General features: G+C 39.0%; 1 protein-coding gene across 1 annotated transcript; it reads right to left on the reverse strand.

Moving 5' to 3' along the window:
- Window positions 1–452: 452 nt before the first annotated feature.
- On the reverse strand, window positions 453–21,043 carry RIOK3 (RIO kinase 3). The gene is made up of 13 exons (XM_006205107.4): window positions 20,813–21,043; window positions 13,422–13,537; window positions 12,617–12,762; window positions 12,417–12,524; window positions 12,103–12,212; window positions 10,888–11,031; window positions 10,131–10,258; window positions 5,908–6,105; window positions 4,347–4,506; window positions 2,908–2,988; window positions 2,727–2,816; window positions 1,737–1,844; window positions 453–768 (listed from the first exon to the last, which is right to left on the reverse strand). Exons 1-13 carry the CDS (start codon window positions 20,873–20,875, stop codon window positions 661–663), a joined length of 1,560 nt encoding a protein of 519 aa, XP_006205169.1. The 5' UTR covers window positions 20,876–21,043; the 3' UTR covers window positions 453–660.
- Window positions 21,044–21,883: the final 840 nt, after the last annotated feature.

Below are 21,883 nucleotides of genomic sequence, written 5' to 3' on the forward strand. Positions count from 1 at the left end.
TTACTTATACATTTATTTTTTTCAGAAATGTATGATGCCTTTCCTTGGATATGATTATGGAAAAGAAGAATTCAGTTCATATTCATGATGTACCAATAAAAAGTACTTTGTCTATTTCTGCCAGCCATTCTGAAACCAAATTTCCATTTGTATCACCTACTAAAGAGAAGAAATTTTCCTTTAGAGTCATGGTCACAATCTGGAAAAAGAATTGAGAAGGGCTAATATTGGCCAATAAAATATTTGAGGAAAAATGCAACAGAAAGCAGGGAGGTGAAAAAAAGCAAGTATGTTGTAATAAGAGCCTCCCTGGAAAACACATCCATCCCTTCCTCCCATATTTGGAAATGTTAAAAATTCTCATCAAAACATCTTATGCCACAAATCCTGTAAAATCAGGCTGATTTCCGCTAGATAACCTGTAGCTGTTAAGAATTATATTATCCTGTTCATATCATGAGAGGTAGTGACATTTTATTCTCTCAAATGCCGACCTAAAAATTCCACACACCTGGCATATGGGTTACAAGGGGGGAAAAAGCACAGAAGCACCATTGTACACTCCTCATGTTTTGGTATTTCAAGTCACCCATAACTTCATTTGCCACTGGCAGCTGACAATCACCGCTGTGTTAACGCTGAAAGCAGTGGGAATGAGTGCTATTCATCATATAGGACTGGCGGGCCTCCATCATCTTTCAAAAATGAAGCAGCTTTCCTTCCATTCTTCTGAACATGGTCTTCATTCATTTTCTCCAAAGCTTCTATCTACAAAATTAATACGTTGAATCCATTTGTCAAACTCCTCCTTGACAGAAACCATGCTGAGATTGAACCAGTATTTTTACTCTCTTAAAACTAGGTTATTCCTAAGGACACTGGCCTTGAATTAGACTTACAGTGTGTGACACATACCATAGTGGGTCATGTATGTATTATGGTATGAAACATACATGTACGTTTTTTACTTTATGACACTGTCAGGGTCAATATTGAGTGTCTTTATCAAGCTAGCAATTAGAATCAGATATGTCTGACCATACACTCTACAAATCTTTCAGGGAACAGGAAACAGGAAATTTCAATGTTGATTCAGCAACAGTAACGCCGAGTAACTGTACTGAGCAAGTGTCCTGAGCTAGAGGCTGGATTTACCATTTTCATTACTTCTCTTCTGGCCTTAGGCTCCAGCACAGTTTTGGACAAATTCAAGTGACAGTGGGGATTTCTGGAACGGACTACAATCATTCTCTGCTTTGGAAGGTTCCTGGGAATAATTAGCTGCTGTTTCACTTTTCAGTTTTTGTTCAGTCTTCCCCGGAGAGAGGTTTTTTATGGTTCTGTAGATCCATATTGTAATGACTGGGTGTTTCCAAAGATGGCCACTGCCGACTTTTTATATTCAGTTAAAAGCAGGGACCATGTGTTACTGCTTTTTGTATCACCCGAAGTGTTTACTCATCAACTTCTTCATTCATAAACAGGAGGAAAAGGCATATACTGGAAATGTCTTATTTGTCCATCTCAGCCAAACGGTGAACTCCTTGAAGAAGTGTTTTGCTATTATGTTTATCCTAGGGTTTAAGCCTGGGAAGGACCAAAAACGTCTCAAGACAAGAAAAATCTCTAATTTTGTTTCTGAGGGGATGAGAGGATAAAACTAGCTCTGGGTTTTAGCTACCACTCTATCCAGTTCCGCACTATCAGCACGGTGAAGACTAGCCTTCCACGCTTACCTCAGCGAGGAAATCAGCTTCATTATCCGCCGAGATGTTTAAGCCGGAAACGGCGTTGAAGAGCTCTCGTTCACCGAGGGCTTCCTTTACTCCTCCTTTCTGGAAAAACTAGTAAAGAAATACAAGAAAGTCAGTAAGAGGTATTAGCAAGGTTCTCTTAGAAATGAAAAAACAGGGACCAGTGTACTTGTAAGACACTAGTGAAATCCTTCCATAATTCTCAAGCCACAGATGCCCCAATTCAAGTCGAACTGCACTCAGGTTCTGCTCACTGTCCTCTCACACACATCCGGGCTGCCTTCTGGATTTAGTCTGTCATACTGTACCTTCCATAGCTATAAATATGAGTGCAATATAAAAAACTGTTTGGCACTGCTTTGAATGAATAGTAGACTCAAAATAATCACTAAATCCTGTGAATTAAAATTTTCCAGGAGGCTCAGAAGGTATTTCCAAAATGAAGTTATTCTACCATTCAGAAAGATCATTCCTATCTGGATCTGGGGCTAACAATTCATTTCCTTTAGAAAGGGCAAACAAACGTGCCCCAAGTCTGTGATTACTGAGTTTTACCTTCCCTAATCTGTTTACTCTGCCTCACAGAAACAGTGGTCAGACTGCACCACTAAGGGCACTAATCTCTGTTTAATGCAATAACAATGGCAGTAAACATGCAGGCTTACTACGGGCCAGCTTCTCTTAAAGCACTGTGCATGTGTTAAATGTCTACTTGGCTGTTTAAATATTTAGAACCAAAATAAAAATTTACTCCCTTGGAAATTTAATTCAACAGTCAAATGTGAGGCATGCAATCAATTCTTGCAAAAAATGAAATCTGACAAATCGATCCTTGTCTCTGCAATCTTGAAAGCAACCCGTAACTAAACCCTTCCTTTAATTTCTAAGAATCCAGTCATCTTATTTATCTCAGAGGGAGAAAAATATTTGAATGTTACATCCCATAAAAAAGACAGTTAGCTGACAGCCTACCTGTGAGACATTCCTACAGTCACGGAACAAGAACTCCAGGCCGTGAGGATGGGTTGGTTCTACAGACTGACTGACGTCGATCAACCAGACCTATTAAATACAGAGCATACAGTGATCCTTTTACCTTCAGTAATCTGCATCGAGTCGTTTAATCTGGACAGTAAGAAATCGTGCTCCTCACCTTCCCAGCATGCCACAGCATGTTGTACTCACTGAGGTCGGCGTGCACCAGCGCACACTCGTTATATAGCTGCTGCATCAACTGTGGGGGGCAAGGCAGACATTTAGGAAATGAAGGGACAATTCTATTTTACCTGCACAACTAAAATGCCTTTGTCAACCAATATTTTCCAGAATGGGCAAAATTAGGTTAAAAAACTTACTTCTTTGTTGTACAATCTAGGACTGGGTGTTTCGTTCCCCTCCGCCAATGCAGGCGGGAGAACAGTGAGACAATGGAAGGGGTGAGTGTGTGACACTCTACTTCCCTGTCCATGTGACAGCAGTGAGATCAGGAGGTCAAAGGGCAGACCTAGATTCCCATATGAGTAAGAGAGCTGTGGTCACTAACCAGGGGACCTAGGCTTACCCTTCATAAAAGGGCAAATGTCCCACTGAGACCTCTATGGGGTGTATACAACTCCAAGGTAAGAAGTTCCTCCTGCCAGACATAGTGGGAAAGAGATTCTTATAAATTAAGTGGCATTATATATTCACTATGGGCGGTGAGCCCCAGCCTTGTGGTAGCAATCAGCATGAGTGCTTCATTTCCCAGCCTTAATAGAACCAAACAGGAAGAGAACATCACCACCTCGTCTCTGCCCAGCCACCCCACCGCCAAGAGGAGCCAGAGGATTAGGCTGGATTTCCCCTGAGTGTTTTCCTACTGGAGGCAGAGACAGGTAGATTCTCTCTCTAGCTGTATCTTAAAAAATTAATTTGATGACATGCTCATATTCACATCAACTGCTGCATGGCATGAGCGCTCCATGCAGAGACTGTGTAACAAAAACATGTTTCTCCATTGTTCAGTTAAGACAACAGAGAGGAATAACAACAAAATTAGAGCATTTTCTTAAGCTAGAAGGACCTCAGACTGAATTCAGTTGCTGTCCGAAGCACAAAGAGCTTCCTCAGGACTCTGGACATGTGCCTTCCATCTCTAACACCTGCACAGATGGAGAAACCACTCCTTGCCATCTTGTTTTGTTTTCATCATCACTTTCTTATATTGAGACCAAATCTGCTTCCCTCTCATTTCCCAGCAGGAAAAGTATTTCCTTCTCTTTTAGAGCTACAACATTCAAGAAGGCAAACAAACCAGTGAGGCACTGTATTTGCTAAACATACTAATGTCAAATTTATTTAATAAAGTTTTGTAAACAACAGCTTCAGGCTCCCACATCACTAATGGCCTCACTTGCTTCACTGGTCTATGATTTTTCTAAAACCACTCAAGACACACGCATATTGATATAAAGACGACTCTTCAATATTAACATTTGTTCACAAACTTCAGTTTGTCCTTGTTACATCACCTTAAATTTAGGACTTTTTTTTTCAGTTTAGAAGAAATTTTTAAAAAGTTGGTGTGTGCATGCTCTGAAAGGCACAACTTACACGAAGAGTTTGATAGTAGGCTTCTTTCATTTCTTCACTACTGAGCTTTACTTCTTTTAATTTAGGGGCTGGAACTTGATCATGGCCAATGAAAGACATAACTAAAATGTGTTTCTTGAGCAGTACAACTGTAGGACAAGGAATTCCAGCTCTCTGCATTCTATACAAAAAGAAATGATTAAGGATGTAAAGATCAGAAAGAGAGACTATTTCATTTATTCAACAAATATCTACAGAGGGCCTGCAATGAGCTGGCACTATGTTCTACTGTGGGGAATGTTGGAATGCAAAAACAGTAAGATAATCTTTATCCTCTCAGAGCCTGTGGCCTGGTGAACATGACAGACAAGTGAGATGATTACAGTGCAATGCTGGTACCTGGCAGAGGTGGGACCACAAGGCATCAAGGAAGAAGTGGGCAACAGGAATTAGCCAGATGAAAATTGTGTGTGTGGGGGGGTAGGGCAGGTATAGCTCAGTGGTAGAGCATATGCCTAGCATGCACAAGGTCCTGAGTTCAATCACCAATACTTCCACTAAAAATAAAAGACATAAAACCTAATTAGCCCCCTCCCCACTCCCAAACAAACAAAAAACCAAACCAAAACAAACAAAACAAAAAAACTGTGGGCAATGCTGGTCTAAGGCTGCACGCTACTGTGGAAGTGCACAGAGGTGCTCAAGAGCACCGCCCCCTTGGGGAGCATGTGTAAATCACCACGGCTGGATGGTGGGTAGGAGGACAGGCCGTGTGGGCTGAAGCTACAGGGAAAGGCAGGCTCCACATCACAAAATGACTTTGAACTTTACACTGAAGACTATGGGAGCTGCTGAAAATTTTTTAAGAAACGCAGGGATGACATCTTAGTAACACAGAAAAGAGACTGGAGGGCAGCAAGACCTCTTAGGAAATTATTCTAATTAGAAATTCTACTAAGTAGACTTCTGCAATGAATAAATGTGGATAATTACTTTTGAAAGGAAACATATTTAGGAAAAGTAAACTAAAATTAAGCTTTAATAGTTAAAATATGGGAAGGTTTATAAATAAGAAAGATTACTCAATTTCTTGGTTGACAAAACAAATTCCTTGATAAATTCTGCTTAGAGAATTGAGAAACAAGTCTAATAAATGAAAACAAAATGCAATTTGACTAGTAAAACCCTGCCCTCACTAAACTAATGAATATCAGATGGAATAAACATTTCTTGAAACAAAAAAGGAAATCATTATTTATAACATGCCTAATTGGAAGATGATGAAAAAGACAGCGTTTAGATATGTGACAAAATCTCTTAAGCAGAAAGTGATTAATTACCCTCAAAGTTTACTGAGGAAAGAGAAAACAAAATGGCTTTTTCATCGTACAAGTATGAATTCAAGTTGTAGGCATGGAAATGTTTTCTTACAGAAACTCTCCTTAAACACGGGAATTTCAATACCTTTCATATCTTCTATAAATGAACTTAAAAGCAAGCATGGATTTTTCTGCCTGGCTAGGAGGCCTCATACAGAAAGGTAATTACCCAAGATGGCTTCTAGCACATTGATTGTCTTTACCTTGTGAGATTGTGCATTTCTTTTTCTGCCCACATGCGGATGATCTTACGTGGATTTAGTTTACTGAAGCGATCTTTAAACCTGAAATCATCTTTAATATATTTGTCACGATTCTTAAACTCATTAAGGGTTGTTTTAAATACCTTGATGGCACATTCTGTAGGTATAACTTTACTATCTTCCTTTTCATCCTCCATGCTAAGCAGAAGAAACAAACATTAAGTCAATATAAATTGCCAGGCAACAAGACAATTTCAAAATAAAGATTTTATGACATGAAAGTAGATCTACTTTCTCTGAGAATGTCAAGCTTTAGTTGTTTTCTTTTTTTTAAGGCTTCAAGTTTGAGGTCTTAATAAAACCTTAGGTTTTAGCTTTTTAAATAAAATACACTTTCAAAAAATTGTCAAATAGTCCTCAACAATCCATAATATAATCTTCACTTAATGACGATGGAATCAATTTTCAGGGAGACAGATTATTCTATATGAGGAAGAAATTCCTAATAATTTAAAGATGTTATAGACATCTTTGGACTTTGAGATGATAAACTGAAATAGTTTTAACCATAGTAGAGAGGCCCTATCAAGAACACCACTTAGGAGATCCCTGACTTGGAAGGTTTCTAGGACAGAGTCTAATTTACAAAATTCATCTTGTCATTCCCCTACTTAAACAACTCCCTTCTCAGTAAATCACACATCCCTCTGCCTAGGTTTTAAGGTTCTCCTTACCAATTTCTGGTTTGCTTATATAACTTTGTATTTTATTACCTCCAAATATATACCTTCTAATCTCCTCACTGTCCAGTCTCATTGCCTGAACTTCAATCCTCCCATTCTCAGCCTCTTTAAAAAAAAAAAAATTAAACTTTATAGCTTTATCTAGTTTCATTCCCCATTCCACCTCTTCTGAGACAATCAGGATCATGAACATTATCTTTCTAGTCTTTTTAAAAAGATACATATGTAAGTATCCACAAACATGAGCATCTATTTAAGAAACCATATAAGTTACATTCTGTGTAACTTTAAAAACTTAAATAGATGGTACACTGTATATATTCCGCAACTAGTTTTTTGAATTAAATACTGTTTTTTTGTTATGTTTTGTTTTGTCTTTTTAACCTATTTTTAAAATCCAGGTTGAGGTCCAACTTCATCATGACCTCCTCCCTGAAAGTGACTGGCAATGATCTTGTTCTATCCTCCATTTCTCTCCCAAGGTCTCACTTGTCGTCTGTGTGTTCTATTATGTAATTATTTTTTTATTGACCATAAGAGTTCCTACTGGAATGCTTTCCTCTTTGCTATACCATAAGCTCTTTGCAAGTAGGAAACATGTTATACATTTATTCCCTAAGAAATCTAGCACATGTTACTATTCAAGTTAACTGTTGATTATTTGGCTGAAAGTGACAGAACCCAAACAGCTCTGTGGCAGGCAGAACCTAAAATGGCCCCCAAGCTCCCAGACCCCGGCGTACACACCTGTATAATCCCCTCCCTCTGAGTGTGGGTGGGGTAGCCACTCCCTTGATTAGCTTATGTTATCTGGCAAAGGTGATGGTACAGTGTTTCCAAGATTATACTCCATTGTCTAAGACTCAGTAGACTGAAGGGAGAGATTCTCCTGCTGGTTTTAAAGAAGCAACCTGCTGTATGAAAGGGCTACATGACCAGGAGCTGCAGGGGCCTCTAGGAGCTGAGAGCAGCCCCTGGCTGACAGCCAACCAGAAAGTGGAGACCTCTGTCCCACAGCTGCAAGGAACTGAACTGTGCCAGGGGAAGAGGACCCCATGTTCCAGAAAGGAATGCTGCCCAGTCAACACCAAGAATGCAGCCCTGTGACACCCTGAGGGGAGAACCCAGCTAAACCGTGCCTGCCTGAATGTCTGATCAATAGGAACTATGAGATAATAAACAGGTGTTGTTTTAAATTGCTAAATCTGTGGTAATATGTTATGTAGCACAGAAAACTACTAACATAAACTTTAAAAAATATTTACTCTTAGTTGTTGAAAGCTAAATGCTCTCTAGCTTTGCTAGTTTACAAATGCCAAAGTACAGATTACAGTACCAATTCCATCAGAAGGAAAGGGAGCTCATTCATTATATATCAAAGAATCATTAAGGGTAACAGAAAATGGACAAAGGATAAACAAAGGCACCTGACAAGAATAAGAAACTCAAGTGGCCAACACATTTGAAAACAAAATACAAAAACATACAAGCTTAATCATAATGAAATAAATGCACACCAAAATATCAAAAAGGCACTTTTCATCTTTTATACTGACAAAAAAAAATTAAGTTTGATAAGACCAGGCATTGATAAAGGATGCAGGAAATAGGCTCAGACTGCTGCTGGTAGCATAAATTGGTTAACCTTTTCATAGGGCAATTTGGCAACACCTCCTGACATTTAGAATGTATGCAACCTGCAGATTTGACCAGCTCATAGGGAAAACTGGATTTACCCTACCATTAAAAGATAAACACAAATTCAATATTTCTGGTCTTTTGGTGTGACATACAAAAAAATTTTTTTTAATGTTAATAAATAAAAGAAATCAAGAAACACTGCTTGCTAAAATAGCCAGCTCAGAGGCCCAACAGGGAGCAAAATCTGGTACTCTCCATTCAATAAGGCCTTCCACTACTTAACAGAAAGAGGAAAAAAATGCATGTAGTCTTTGCTCCAGCAATTTCAAGTGTTGGGAATTTAGCTTAAGGATGTATTTGCAAAAGCACACCAAGGTATATGTACAATGACATTCTTGTATATTAACACAACAGAATATCCTACTAAAAAAAAATAGCAGGATATAAACTAGTATCATAGAAGGATCTAAGATACATTGATTGAAAAATGAAGATGCTGAATGCAGAATATAATCTCTTTTGTCTAAACAAAATAAGAAGTATATGCCTAAGAATTTCTGGAAGACTACACTAAAAACTATTCATAGTGGTTACCTTTGGAGGAAAAACCTGTGGGGTGAGAGTTGGTAAGATGAAGGCTACTTTCATTTTAATCCTTTCTCTACAGTTTTAATTTCTACCATGAGAAACCTTTTATTTTAAAATAATTTGTGCTACTAAGTTATATTTGCCTGGTCTCAGGGAACTATCAACTGAATTTGGAAAGAGGGCAGCAGAGCTTAAAGCCAGAAAGAAATAAATGTTTATTAGCAAATATAATCTCACGTACCCCCCAAAAACCCTATGAGGTGAGGGTCAGTTTTTAAATGAAGTTTAGTAAATTGCTCCAGATCACATTGCTTAAAAAATGTAGAGACATTTTATCCTAACATTCATTTTTATCACTTTCATTTCAAAACTTAGTATAATTTGATACCTGATTATATGTACACATCTTATCTAGAAAGGGAGACTAGTTAAATAGTTAAGAAAACCAAAGGCAAGGACTTGACCAATAATTATTCGAATCCCCTTAAGAATATAATAAATACCTTCTAAACCTGAAAAGAAAAAAACTGGAATAATCTGTAATCTATTTTAACACTTGTGTTTAAAAACAATGTTAAGGTAAAGGAATAGCTGAGCTAGTAATCCTTGTTCAACTAGTAAGACTTCAAAGCTAAGTAACCTGGTGACTTCATAGTCTTGGCTTAAGCACGTTCTTTGAACAGGCTCCATGTTTACAAATGTTTCTCTTCCTCATGCCATCCTTTCCTCAACACTCGTAACAAAAGTAAAGTGAGAAAGATCTAAAATGGCATAAGATCTTTAAAGACATGTCCTTAAATAATGCAAGCATTATTTAAAGCTAGTATTTCTTAAAGATCAGTGTTATAAGTGGGGGGATTGGTAACTAATCTAAGTTTGGGCCCCCCCAACCTGGTACCAAAGGGGACCATAGTGGAAATACATGGGGTTTGAGTCAAACTCAGGTTCAAATTTTGCTATGACACGTACATCTGCCTGTATGATACAGTATGATCACAATAATGTAAAAAATAATATATTCATAGAAAAAAGTCTGGAAGAGTCTACACAAAATGAATGGTTTTCTCTGGGTGGTAGCATTGGGACAATTGTGTTTTTCTTTATACGTCTCTATATTGCCTAGACTTCCAACAACAACGCTTTAAAAATAAATGTTAGCCATGCAGGATGATCTTTGATTTCTTGTAAATCCATTGGTATCAGTGAGAAGGGACTAAGCTTTTGTTGATACGTAGTGTTTTGCTCATTTACCTCCCTCCATACGCATGAAAGACCACAGATTCCTTTCCTGTACTAATACAGCCAGTGATTGTCTCCAACATTCCCGAGTTGACCATTTTATACATAAGTAAGCGTGTCTTAGGATCAACTGCTTTTTCCTGCAAAAGATACAGCACTATCAGTGAAAATGGTAGTAACAAAACATTTTCTGAGCCATTTCTAACACCTAACATTTAAAATACATACTTTTTCAACCTCTATTATTTAATTTACCTAGATGTATACATTAATAGGCTCTTAAAAGACTGCTGTCAAGACACACTTCACTCTTATAACTCAATGTCTTTGAAAGTGAGTATCTAAAAGAACCATCAAAATTCAGATGCTAACTTAGTTAAAATTTCTCCCCAAAGTTTAAACAGCTCTCCTAGTGTACTTACATAATTTGTTTTTCTAAAGGTTTAAAAGTTATTCTCAAGATATTAGATACTATCTTCATTAATTAGAATATTATAACCTATTATGTTATAATCTATCATAACAGGAAACAATTTTTCGTATGCAATGTAAACTATACAGTCCAAATTAATTATGACCACTGAAATGTTAATTTTGAATAAGTGATTAACAACCATTACATCAAACCTAAAAAGTTAATGGCAAAGCTACTTGGGTTTTACTTACATCTTTGGTTTAAAGAGTCAATTTCATGAAAAAAAAAAATCAAACATGAAGTTTTCTAATATGCATCTTTCCATAAAGAAAACAAAACTGTAGGACTACTTACTGCAGTAGAATGCTCTTTCTTCTCATGGAGGCGGGCACTTCGACGTTCTTCTGAGTAGGCGTGTTGTTTTAAAGCATTGAAAACATGGTTTGATAGTTTTAAATCCATTCCAATTCCATCTCCTACCTGAAACCCAGGTGCAAACTACCAAAAGGAAGAAAAATTCGCATCTGAATACTTTCAAATGGGGGCGGTAAAAACAAAAAACAATGAGAAAATCAATTTTTACTTGGAACAGGTTTCCAACTCAGTAGATGATAATGTTGAACAGAACTCAAAGGTATTACAGAGGGAAAAACAACTCACTTGCTTTTATATCAGACAAAGGATACATTGTATTTTGAAATCATATCAATCTTACCAAAAAAATACAATTTCATATTTATTTTTGAAGAGTGGGTTAAAATAGGAAGCCATGCTCACACCGTGACAGTTATGGCCAATATGGAAGCCACTAGCCACATGTGGATATTTAAATTTAAATTAATTAAAATAAAATTAAAAATTCAGTTCCTCAGTTGTAACACCCAAGTTACAAGCACTCAATTGTCAAAAACAGCTCCCACATTAGATAGCACAAATACAGAACATTTCTATTACCACAGAAAGTTCTGTTGGACAGGGTAGTTCTAGAGTCAGGTCTGGACTATTTCTAGAATTCAGTAATATGTTTACTTAAGTACTTGTGTTCTAAAGTCTAAATGTTTTATATTAACCACAATATTTACAGAAGAGGAAAAAATGCTATCTTTTCTTTGTCTCTTTTATTTTAAAAAAATTACATTTTGTTTCCGATTTTGCAGGGGTGGTTCAGACACAAGGTAAAAAATTCAAATGTATAAAAGGGTACATAGTAGAAAGTATTTTTACTCCCAACTCTTAACCCCCAATCACCACTGCTATCTGTTTCTTGGGTATTTTATGGAAAACAGTATGCTGAAAAGGAAACGTTCCTTTCATAAGAACGATTTCTTAGCTTTAGAATCAACGTAAATCGAACTAGCTTTCTCAACGTCGTCACAGAATTTCATTCTAAGGTACATTGCATCTGCACTAGTCGCTGAGTTTTCACGGTATTGCTACATTGTCATCTGAAATATCTCTGGAAAGGATGAAGGGTATTTTTAGAGATTTAAGATGCTGTATTTAGAATTCTATGCTTTTAACTTATTCTAATAAAACTTCCAATTCAGAGTAATACTTCCTGTAACTTACATTTTCCATTCTGGCTGTATTCTTTCTCCCACATACTACTTCATCATGCTTGGTGGTGATGTCTTTTCCTTTTCCAATAAAACCCTTTTTGGGAGTAGGAACTGGTTTTGCTAAAGTTGATTAAGACAAGCCAAGTATGTAAAAATAGCAAACACTAAATCGCTGCATTCAATATTGCCTGAAAAAGATATCTGAATCTAATGGTAAGTTACCAAATGAGATTCAAAGATAAATTTAAAATCCAAGGAATCACTGGAAACTTCAGTTTTCCTCTGTCCCCAGTCTGTGCTCCCGGAAAGTAAAAGCATCGATACCTGGTCTGTAGGGATCATCACGAGTATCCTGCCAGTCAACCTCATCTTCAGAGCTATCACTGTCTTCATAAGGATGCACTTTTCGATAATTTTCAAAGGAAATGGAAACTTAAAAGGCAAAAATAGTGTAAGATGTATTTAGGAGTACATTACAAGCACTCTGACCACCCCATGGAGTTGTCACAATGAGGTCATAGTACCTTTGCTATCTCCATTGAATTTTTTTTCTTCACGCCTAAGCTGTGCATCATATTCTCTGTCAAATTCCATCTGTAGCATCTGAGCCAGCATCAGGTCGCTGGAGGTATCAGTGTTTTCTCCAGTAATAAATGGTCCGTCAGCAACACTATTCAAAATAAGGCAATGTAGACTAATATAATGTGCTTGTGTAAACAGATGCTACCAGTTCTGAGTGGGATGTGCCTTTTCCGTATTAAACGATACTAAAGAAACACGAGAAAGAACTTTACCAAACCGTTCCCCCTCTCCTGCCCGTCCGCCCTCTGGCCGATGGCTGGCACCTGTAAGAGCACCAACTAGGATCAAGAGAGCTGCAAGCTAAAGGGCCTGTAACACAAACCAAGCTGAGGCCCGGAACTCATCTGTTCTGTGTTCTGATCAAAGGAGATATATATATATATATATATATATATATATATATATATATATATATATATATATATATATATGAAAAGATAAACTGCAAACTTTTGATCAAAATTATACCCTACTTCATTATTCGTTCATTGGGAGAAAATACAGTTCAACTGTTGTAATAACGAAAACCCTGAGAAACAGAGTGGTCTGCCCAAGAGAATACTGAAAACTAGTCACAGAATCAAGTCCGAAACCCAAGTATCATGAACTCCCAATATGGTGCTCTTTTAACTGCTCTGCTCTTCTAAATGTATTTCTTAATCATTTGTCATGACAATCACTAATCAAATCCTAAGACTTTGATACAGTAAGCTGCTAGACAAAATAGCTTTTGTGAATTTTACTTACGCAACTTCAGGAAAAGCAGCAGCTTCTTCTTCTAACTGCAATTCTTTAGCCAACTGTTCACTCATTACATCAGCCAGAGAACAAGACATTGTATTTTGAGGAGTAGCCCATGGACACTATTAAAAAAGAAAACAAAAGGGCAACTCAACTCTTAATAATGAAATTAAAGTACCTTCCAAGCTTGGAAATAAGGTTATCTTTTGAGAATTAGACTAGTTAAATCAACGCAAAATGAATGACTACCTTTTTGCAGAAATCATCTCAAAAGTAAAAATATCTCCCAGCTCAAATCTACTCAAAGATAAACCTAAACCAAGACAGTCAAGAACACTGTCTAGCCTGTTTGGTGGGTGTGTTCTTACAGTTGAAGGAAAGCACCAGGCTACTCTAGCATCACCTGACTAGCCAATGAGTTCATGTAATGCCCCGGTTCTGATTCCATGCTCACCAAGCAACCTTCTGCTTATAATCTCGCTTCTCATAGGAACAGACTACACCAACTAACACAATTCAAAGCCCACTGAAAAGTTATACTTCATCCTAATTTAAGCAGTAAGTCTTCTACATGTAAAAAGTGTGTGTCAGTGTCAGTCCCTCTCAGGACATCTTGGTATATGCTAAAACAAAACCAGCAATGGCAAACAATGAACCCTATATTTCTGAACTTCTGAAGCTGAGAAATAGATTCTTGAAACAAAACTACCAGAGCAAAGTAATATTCTGTGAAACTCTTTCAGAGTGGCCAGCCAGTTGGCCCTCCTTAAAGGAATCACTATCTCAGTCCTCTTGAAATACATACAAACCGGGTGTTTATTTCACAATTCCTAATTTTTGAGGGGGCAGGCTTTACTTAGCAGCAGCAAATGATTCCATTTGATAGTCTAGTGGTTAAAACCATTAATACTGAATAAGATATCTAAGTATTTCTTGCACTTGCCCAGCTCTCTATCCCCCTTCCAAGTTATCCTCCTCCCACCACTGGGCTACTTAAGAACCTTCTAACTAGTCTTTCTGCTTCCGGTCCTGTTTGTTTCCACACCACAACACAATGGTTTTTCTAAACTGCAGATCTGATTGGTTCGGTTTCCTTACTTAAAAGTTCTTTAAAACAAACAAACAAACAAACCCTCTTTTATTGTTTTAATGTTTCTCACTGCCTTTAGGATCAAGTCCAAACTTATTTTTTTTTAACATTTTTTATTGATTTATAATCACTTTACAATGTTGTGTCAAATTCCAGTGTTCAGCACAATTTTTCATTCATGGACATATACACAATCACTGTCACATTTTTTTCTCTGTGACTTATCATAACATTTTGTGTATATTTCCCTGTGCTATACAGTGTAATCTTGTTTATCTATTCTACAATTTTGAAATCCCAGTCTATCCCTTCCCACCCGCCACCCCCCTGGTAACCACAAGTCTGTATTCTCTGTCCGTGAGTCTATTTCTGTCCTGTATTTATGCTTTGTTTTTGTTTGTTTGTTTGTTTTTGTTTTTGTTTTTTAGATTCCACATATGAGCGATCTCATATGGTATTTTTCTTTCTCTTTCTGGCTTACTTCACTTAGAATGACATTCTCTAGAAGCATCCAAGTTGCTGCAAATGGCATTATGTTATGGAAACAGCCTAAATGTCCATCAACAGGTGACTGGATAAAGAAGATGTGGTATATTTATACAATGGAATACTACTCAGCCATAAAAACCGACAACCAAACTTATTTCTTAAAGACTACTGTGAGTCCAATTTAGAATACAGCATATGGTGGCATGTATTTTAGCCATAAAATGTTTAATCAAGTTTAGCCAGTACAGGTCCTCTATTTAAGGGCCTGCTGGGCTGACTCTCAGAGATAACTGGGCAACTGACCCTTGATCACGTTCCACAATGTTGAGGTTTGGGAATCTACTTGGTTCAGATTGTTAGGGTGGAGCACGTAAGGAAGATCAAGGATAATTAGAGTTATGCCTAATGAATCAGAATCAAGTTTTACCTTGTCTCACCCTGAGACTGCTGAGATGCACCCAGCCCCATCACATATTTATACTAGCCTACGGCAGAATTGTTCCTGCTTTGTCTAGTGCCAGACCTGGAGACAACAGGGAGGTTTCCTCAAGGTGTGACTTTCACTGACTCAGAACTTGTCAGGAACTGGGCACTCTCCTGGTGAGCGTTTTGAGGTCTGGAATCTTAAAGTTCTCTGGAATATGGAGAATATAGCTAATCTACTGGCCACATGACTCTGCTGACATCCTTTGATGTTCTCTGGGGAGAAGAAAAACGCTTGCCTCTTCGCCTAGAAATGCTTGGTCTGATCAAAGTCCAGGTTCCAAAAGGCAAATTACTCTATTCTCTAGCTCAGAATTGTCATCACATTCAGCAACGACTAATAGTGGTAAGACACCACTGTTCACTATATTGGGTGAACATACCTAACTTACATAGATTAAGTCATACACTGGAATAGTTTCAATGTCATCCCTATTTTATAGATTCAGAAACTGAGACAAAAAAGTTTTTTCACTCAAGTTGGAAGTGCTGAGATTTGAACCAAGGCAGCAGGACTTAAGAGGCTGTACTCTCAGTATTTTGCTATACTTAATTTTGCTTCCTTAATCACCTTGTCTTGGGGTATGAGAAGCAAGCTGCTGTACCACCTGCAGTCTGAAATCCAAATTTCTCAGCAAGAAATGCCCTTCACAAATGACCTAACTTATCCTTCCAGTCTTGACTCTCACCTGTCCTATGCTCTGGCAACACTAATTACATGCCAAACATGGCATACTTTTACCCCTCCATGCCTTCACGGATTCTCTTTCACTCTATTTCCTCCAATTAAATGTCACCTCTCCTGCAAGATTATCTCAGTTGTTCAGACAAAATTAGCTCCTTTCCTTTATCTCTCCATACCACTGTTGGACAGTACATCAGCCACAACCCAGCAAGATCGCCTTGAAGGGCTCGGTCTTCTCATTCCCAGAGTCCAGCATTGGGCTTAAGGCATAATGAGGCATTCATTCATTTACTGAACAACATGCACCAAAAGGAAACCTGGAGATACTCTATGGAACTGCCAGGTTGCCCCTAGGCTGTGGAGGTCTGGCGCCTTTCTACATCCCTCCTATTTTAAAGTCCTTTTCTCCATCGTGAAGTCAGCCCCTTTGCCCACCCACTTCTGATGCTTCCCGACTCTTGCCAGCAGTCAGTTCTACTAAGGTGTTAAATATCAGCTAAAAATCCCTCAGAGAGGCAAAAATGGCAGGCAGTAACTGTCATTTTGAGGCAGAGGTCTCCCTACTGCCAAGAGAGAATGACTCAGAAAGGGAAACACGCAGAGAGCACCACAATACCCGAGGTGCCCCCTCCTACTGGTCTTGCTCCTCGGAGCCTTAGACCCTAGGCCTGCACTTCCCTGCACCTCGCTGACCAGCTCCGCCGGGCCACCTCACACTGAGGCAATCTCCTTGGGTGAGGTAAAGAATAACTGAAAGTTTGCCAATGTCAGTATTTTGAAATCAAATCCAAACTCTTCAAACCAGTAGCCCAGCTGTCCCTCCATAAAAGGCTTCGGCTGTGAGGGACAGCTGCCGGGCAGGGGCAGTACTCCGCAGCAAAAGCAGCTCCCTACCTGGAGGGGGACTCAGAAAATGTACTGGGGGCTTATATGAATGGGCACCACAGGGCGGTGCAGGGGAATCCTGTCATCTTCTTGCAACTCTTCAGTAAATCAAACACTCTTCAGAAATATAGAAACTCTGTCAAATGTTCAAAAAATAATAAATCTAAGGAGATAAAAGTAAAAGGCCCTTCATCATCATGCTCTATCCTAGTGACCAACGTCAGTTCCCACTACTCCCAACATCAACACAAACTGCCCACTGCAACAAGGTCTCATGGGGAACTCCACACAATCCTTTCCAGTTAGTTATTCTGCTTTCAATGACACCTATCAAGCCCATAACCAGCTCCCTGATTCCTTCTTGTTTCTGAAGACCCCTGACTCATCCTGTCTTCCCTTCCTCTGGGAAACTGCCACCACTAAACTCGGCAACCTGGGGTCTTCACTCCTCCCACTTCTCCCACACCTGGCTGGCTGCAGATTAGAGGGAAATCATTCCCCTTCCTTCTACCCCTAAAGATGTGCTCCTAGAAGCCCATCCCACTTCTTTTTTTTAATGGAGGTACTGGGGATTGAACCCAGGACCTTGTGCATGTTAAACATGCACTCTACCAATGAGCTATTTCCCTATCCGCACCCCCCAACTTTTTTTTAAAAAAGGTTTTACTGCACACAACTATGTGGAAAGAATCAAGCAAACTAAAAAACTAGAAAACATGAAGGAGGCACATAATAACAAAAATTCAGGCCTCAACTTGAAGCAACTGAAGAGAATTGTAACCCACAGGAAGGTTCCTTTTCTGCTCATGCAGCTAGAAGACATAAGGTAAGCAAAATATTTAAGCAGGTAATTTTACTTCTCAAGACAAGGATCTCCGCAAAAAGTGATCTGGGTCTACAGAACAGCACTATTTTTTTTAAACTTTCAATTTTAGAGTACTTTCAGATTTACAGAAAAATCACAAAGATAGTATAGAGTTCCCAAATACCCTATACCCAGTCTCCCTGTATTAATATTATACATCTGTCACAATTAATGAACCAATACATTATGATTAAATAAAGTCCATACTTCATTCAGATTTCCTTAGTTTTCCCCTTATGTCCCTTTTCTTTTCCAGGATACCATCCAGGATACTGTATGGCATTTAGTCCTCACGTCTCCTTAGGCTCCTCTTGGCTGTGAGTTTCTCAGACTGTCCTTGTTTTTGGCGACTTCGCTGGTTTTGAGGAAGACCACTAATCCATTTGTTACAGCTCTTTCCAACAGAGCCATACTCTTCCTCCCTTTTGCCTACATTTTGTCAATTCTCCCTTCTTGAAATATTCCCTAAAATTCTTTGTTCATAATAGCAGTTTGGCGTTTTATAACTGCAGACCCCAAGTCCCTTTCAGGGTGTCTAAAAGGTCAAAATTATTTTCATGATAGTTCTACGATACTCTTTGTCTTTCCACTCTCATTCTCTCAGGGGCATGGTGTGGAGTTTTCCAGAGTCTGTATCAGATATAATCACAGCACTCTAGTGGCCACTTGAATGTGTGCACGTGTATTCTTGTGTTTTCCAAAATTTTCTAAGGTAGTAGGTTTAAGATATAAATGCACAGTTTTAGAGATTAACGCAGTTTTGCTTTGATTACCTGCTATAATCTACATATCTGTGAGGATGGACTTACTTCGTCTACTTCAACTAATACGTACCGCAACAGACTGAAGTAAAAAGGAGCTATGAGAATCCAGCTGTCTGCTATCTCGTCAGACATTAAAGAGATTTACAAAAATACAAAACAATACTAGTCTTCACTACTTTTGTTTCGGAAAATAGATTTTTCAAAACAGAAAAATGTTATTTATATTAACATAATGACTTAGATCACTTGATAAACATTTTCAACATCTCAGTTTTAATTTCTGATATGACAAATATCAATAGATATAATCAATATAAACAAAAGTTCTTTGGGGTCCTCAGTAGTATTTTAAGACTGTAAAGAAGTCCTGATGGAAAAGTTTTGAGAATCACTGGCCTTTGACATTCTTTCCATTTTCCAAGACTTTTCTCAAATCTCCACTCCTCCATGTAGGCTTCTATAATCACTTTACTCTTCCAAGAAGTTAGAGAAGGAAAGGATTAAGCGATACTTACAACATCTAATTGTTTTGCCTATGAAAATGCTGTCTTCCCATTGGAGCATCAATAAACCCCAGGATGATATTCTTGTTAAAAGATGAAAATGAAATTTTATAGTTCTGATGATGAACACATAAGTGAAAATATGACTGATGACAAATATTTTATTACTGAATTGATTTTGTAAGTGAAATTTGTTGTGAAGTTAGGTATTCTGAACAAACTTTGTCTCAGTTGACATTTTCACAAGCTTATATAGATGCTTAACTGGAGGAATTTAACATGTAAGGATATATCTATTAGTATCTCTCTTCTGATTTCATCCTTTCAGGTCTACTGATCTTGGTCTTGTAAACAAGGCCCTAATAGAAAAAAATACACAAAGTAACACATAGATGTAACCACACTTGCCAGTGGAATATCTGAGAATTCTCCCTGTGGTTGTATGAGAACTTTTATAAAAATTCCCTTTACTTAATGGCTATTTCCCCCACTTTCTGTTAACATCTAGCCTAACAGCCAATGAGATTAACAAGTGACCCTTTAAATCGAACAAATGTTCAGTGGGTGAAATGAATGAAGCTGGTCAAAAGGTAGAAATTTTCAGTTACAAAAAAAAAAAGTCATGAGGATGTAATGTACAACATGATGACTACAGTTAACAATACTGTATTGCATATTTGAAAGTTGTTAAGAAAGTAAATCTTAAAAGTTCTCATCACAAGAAACAAAAACTTGTAACTCTGTATATTAACTAGACTTACTGTGGTGAGCATTTTGTTTAATATATACATATATCAAATTATGTTGTACACCTTAAATTAATATATGGTCACATGTCCATTAGATTAAAAAAAGAACAATTATGAAGCTAAAAGAGTGGATTCCTTCACTACTTTAATTTGAGGAACACAAAAATCCCTATTGAAGCACTTGTGCTTTCAAGCAAACCCTCCACAAGTGGAAGAAGAGTCTTTTCATTCTTCTAATGAAAGTATCATGAAAAGGAGCAGCCTGAAACCAGAATCCAAATGTGAAATGTGAAATAAACATTATACTTAGACATTACAGGAAAAAGCTTAAACGTTAAAGCCCAAGCAGATGAGCATTCATAACCGTCTTGCAGTATGTAAACATTAGGGGAGAGAGGGTGTGCCTGTATTTATCTCTTACTACTCCAAAAACAAGTAACTGCCGAAGTAGGATAACCACACTTGCCAAGTTAAGGAAACAGCTTCCTAACCACCCTTCTGTCCGGCTTTTTGTGTGTAATTGGGCTGACTCACTTAGCCCGTGAAAAACAAGTTGGGGCTTGCTTTCTCTCAAATGTCAGCGTCTCTAAGCGAGTCCTCCTCAAATACACGCTACAGAGGTTCAGAAATCAAGGTATAGAACTAGGCAGAGGCTCCAAACCACCCAGGGTCCCACTAACCAGCGCCCCGTCCCTGCCTCTCCTTCCCCGCTGCGGCAGCCCCGCCGCCCGTCCTCTCCTTCCTTTCTGAGGTGGCCGGGGTCTCGCCCAGAATTTCTCGAGTCGCCTGCGGAGCCTCCTCGGCGCCTGCCACCCTCTCCAGGCCTTCCGAGAGGACCAGCCCCGGTGACTAAGGCAGGTACATCAGCCCCGACAGCCACTCACCTTGCTGGGTCCCCAGGCCGCTGCCGGCCCAGGCTCAGGGGATGCCACTCCAACCAGATCCATGTGGGAGAAGCAGCTGGCGACCAGAACAGAACAAAGAGGTGGCAGGACCGGGAGGCAGCCTCCGCCGAGGAGACAGGCAGTGGGGCAGAGGCGACAGGCTGCTGGTGCCGGAGCTGAGGTGACAGATGGCGGCGGCTGCGGCCGCGTCCGGAATCAGACTTCTTCTCTTCCGCCCTTTACGCGGGAACGCTCGCTTCCCATTGGCCGCTGCCCGGCTCCGCATTAGGTCACCATTCCCCGCCCCCGGAGGACCGCACTTCCGGTCGCTGCCCCAAGCCGGGGACTGGTGGTCACTGTCTCCCTTGCCTGGCAGTACAGCGGCCGGGTGTGGCTTCCTCTGGCCAGGCATTACCCTGTACCTGTTCCGCCTCCCTGGCTGCCGGAGACGGCCGCTGGATCTAGTTAGACGGAAGGCTGCGTGGACTATATGTAAACAAGCAAACCAAGCTGTCTGTTCATTCATTATTTCCCGGGTGAATTCTAAACTGGGATGGTACCGGAGACGGAAAATGGCAGGTTTAGAGAGGGGAGACTGGAGAAGACGGTCGGATTTTGTTGTAATTGCAGTTGTCGTTAGGAGGCGGGGAGTGGGATGTGAAATTTTGTGAAGTGTGTTACGTAACATTGAGCAAAAATACCGCAGCATAATAAAAGTTTTGATTCGGTATTTTGTAGGGAGATTTTCATAACGTGTCTGGATAAAAGTAGCTAAGCATTAATTATATCCATGTTCAAAGTACAGCGGTAACTCGTTAGTCCTCAAAATAACCCTGAGCGGTGAATTCTACCGTTATCTCAACTTTACTGAGGATGAAACTGAGATACAAGAGGGGGTAAAGTTAATATGAATTCCTTAAAAAGAGAATACACAGAATGTGAGAAAGACATTTTCCCCCTAGAACTAATGTAAGTTATGAATCCTCAAATACAGTGAATCATGAGCAAACTAAATGAAAGAGATTTTGATATTCTTCTCTCAGGGGCATTTAGGGAGTTTTGAAGAGTATA

The sequence above is a fragment of the Vicugna pacos genome, chromosome 24 (genome assembly GCF_048564905.1).
Source record: "Vicugna pacos chromosome 24, VicPac4, whole genome shotgun sequence".
Classification (NCBI taxonomy): domain Eukaryota; kingdom Metazoa; phylum Chordata; class Mammalia; order Artiodactyla; family Camelidae; genus Vicugna; species Vicugna pacos.

Bases quoted from the DNA above. Each gene is read 5' to 3' on its own strand.
- RIOK3 (XM_006205107.4), bottom strand. From the start codon at position 20,875: ATGGATCTGGTTGGAGTGGCATCCCCTGAGCCTGGGCCGGCAGCGGCC. The intron at 12,525-12,616 runs GTACTATGACCT...TTGCCTTTTAAG, and splicing joins ATTCAATGGAGATAGCAAAG to TTTCCATTTCCTTTGAAAAT. The intron at 1,845-2,726 runs GTAGGCTGTCAG...TTTCTTTACTAG, and splicing joins ACTGTAGGAATGTCTCACAG to TTTTTCCAGAAAGGAGGAGT.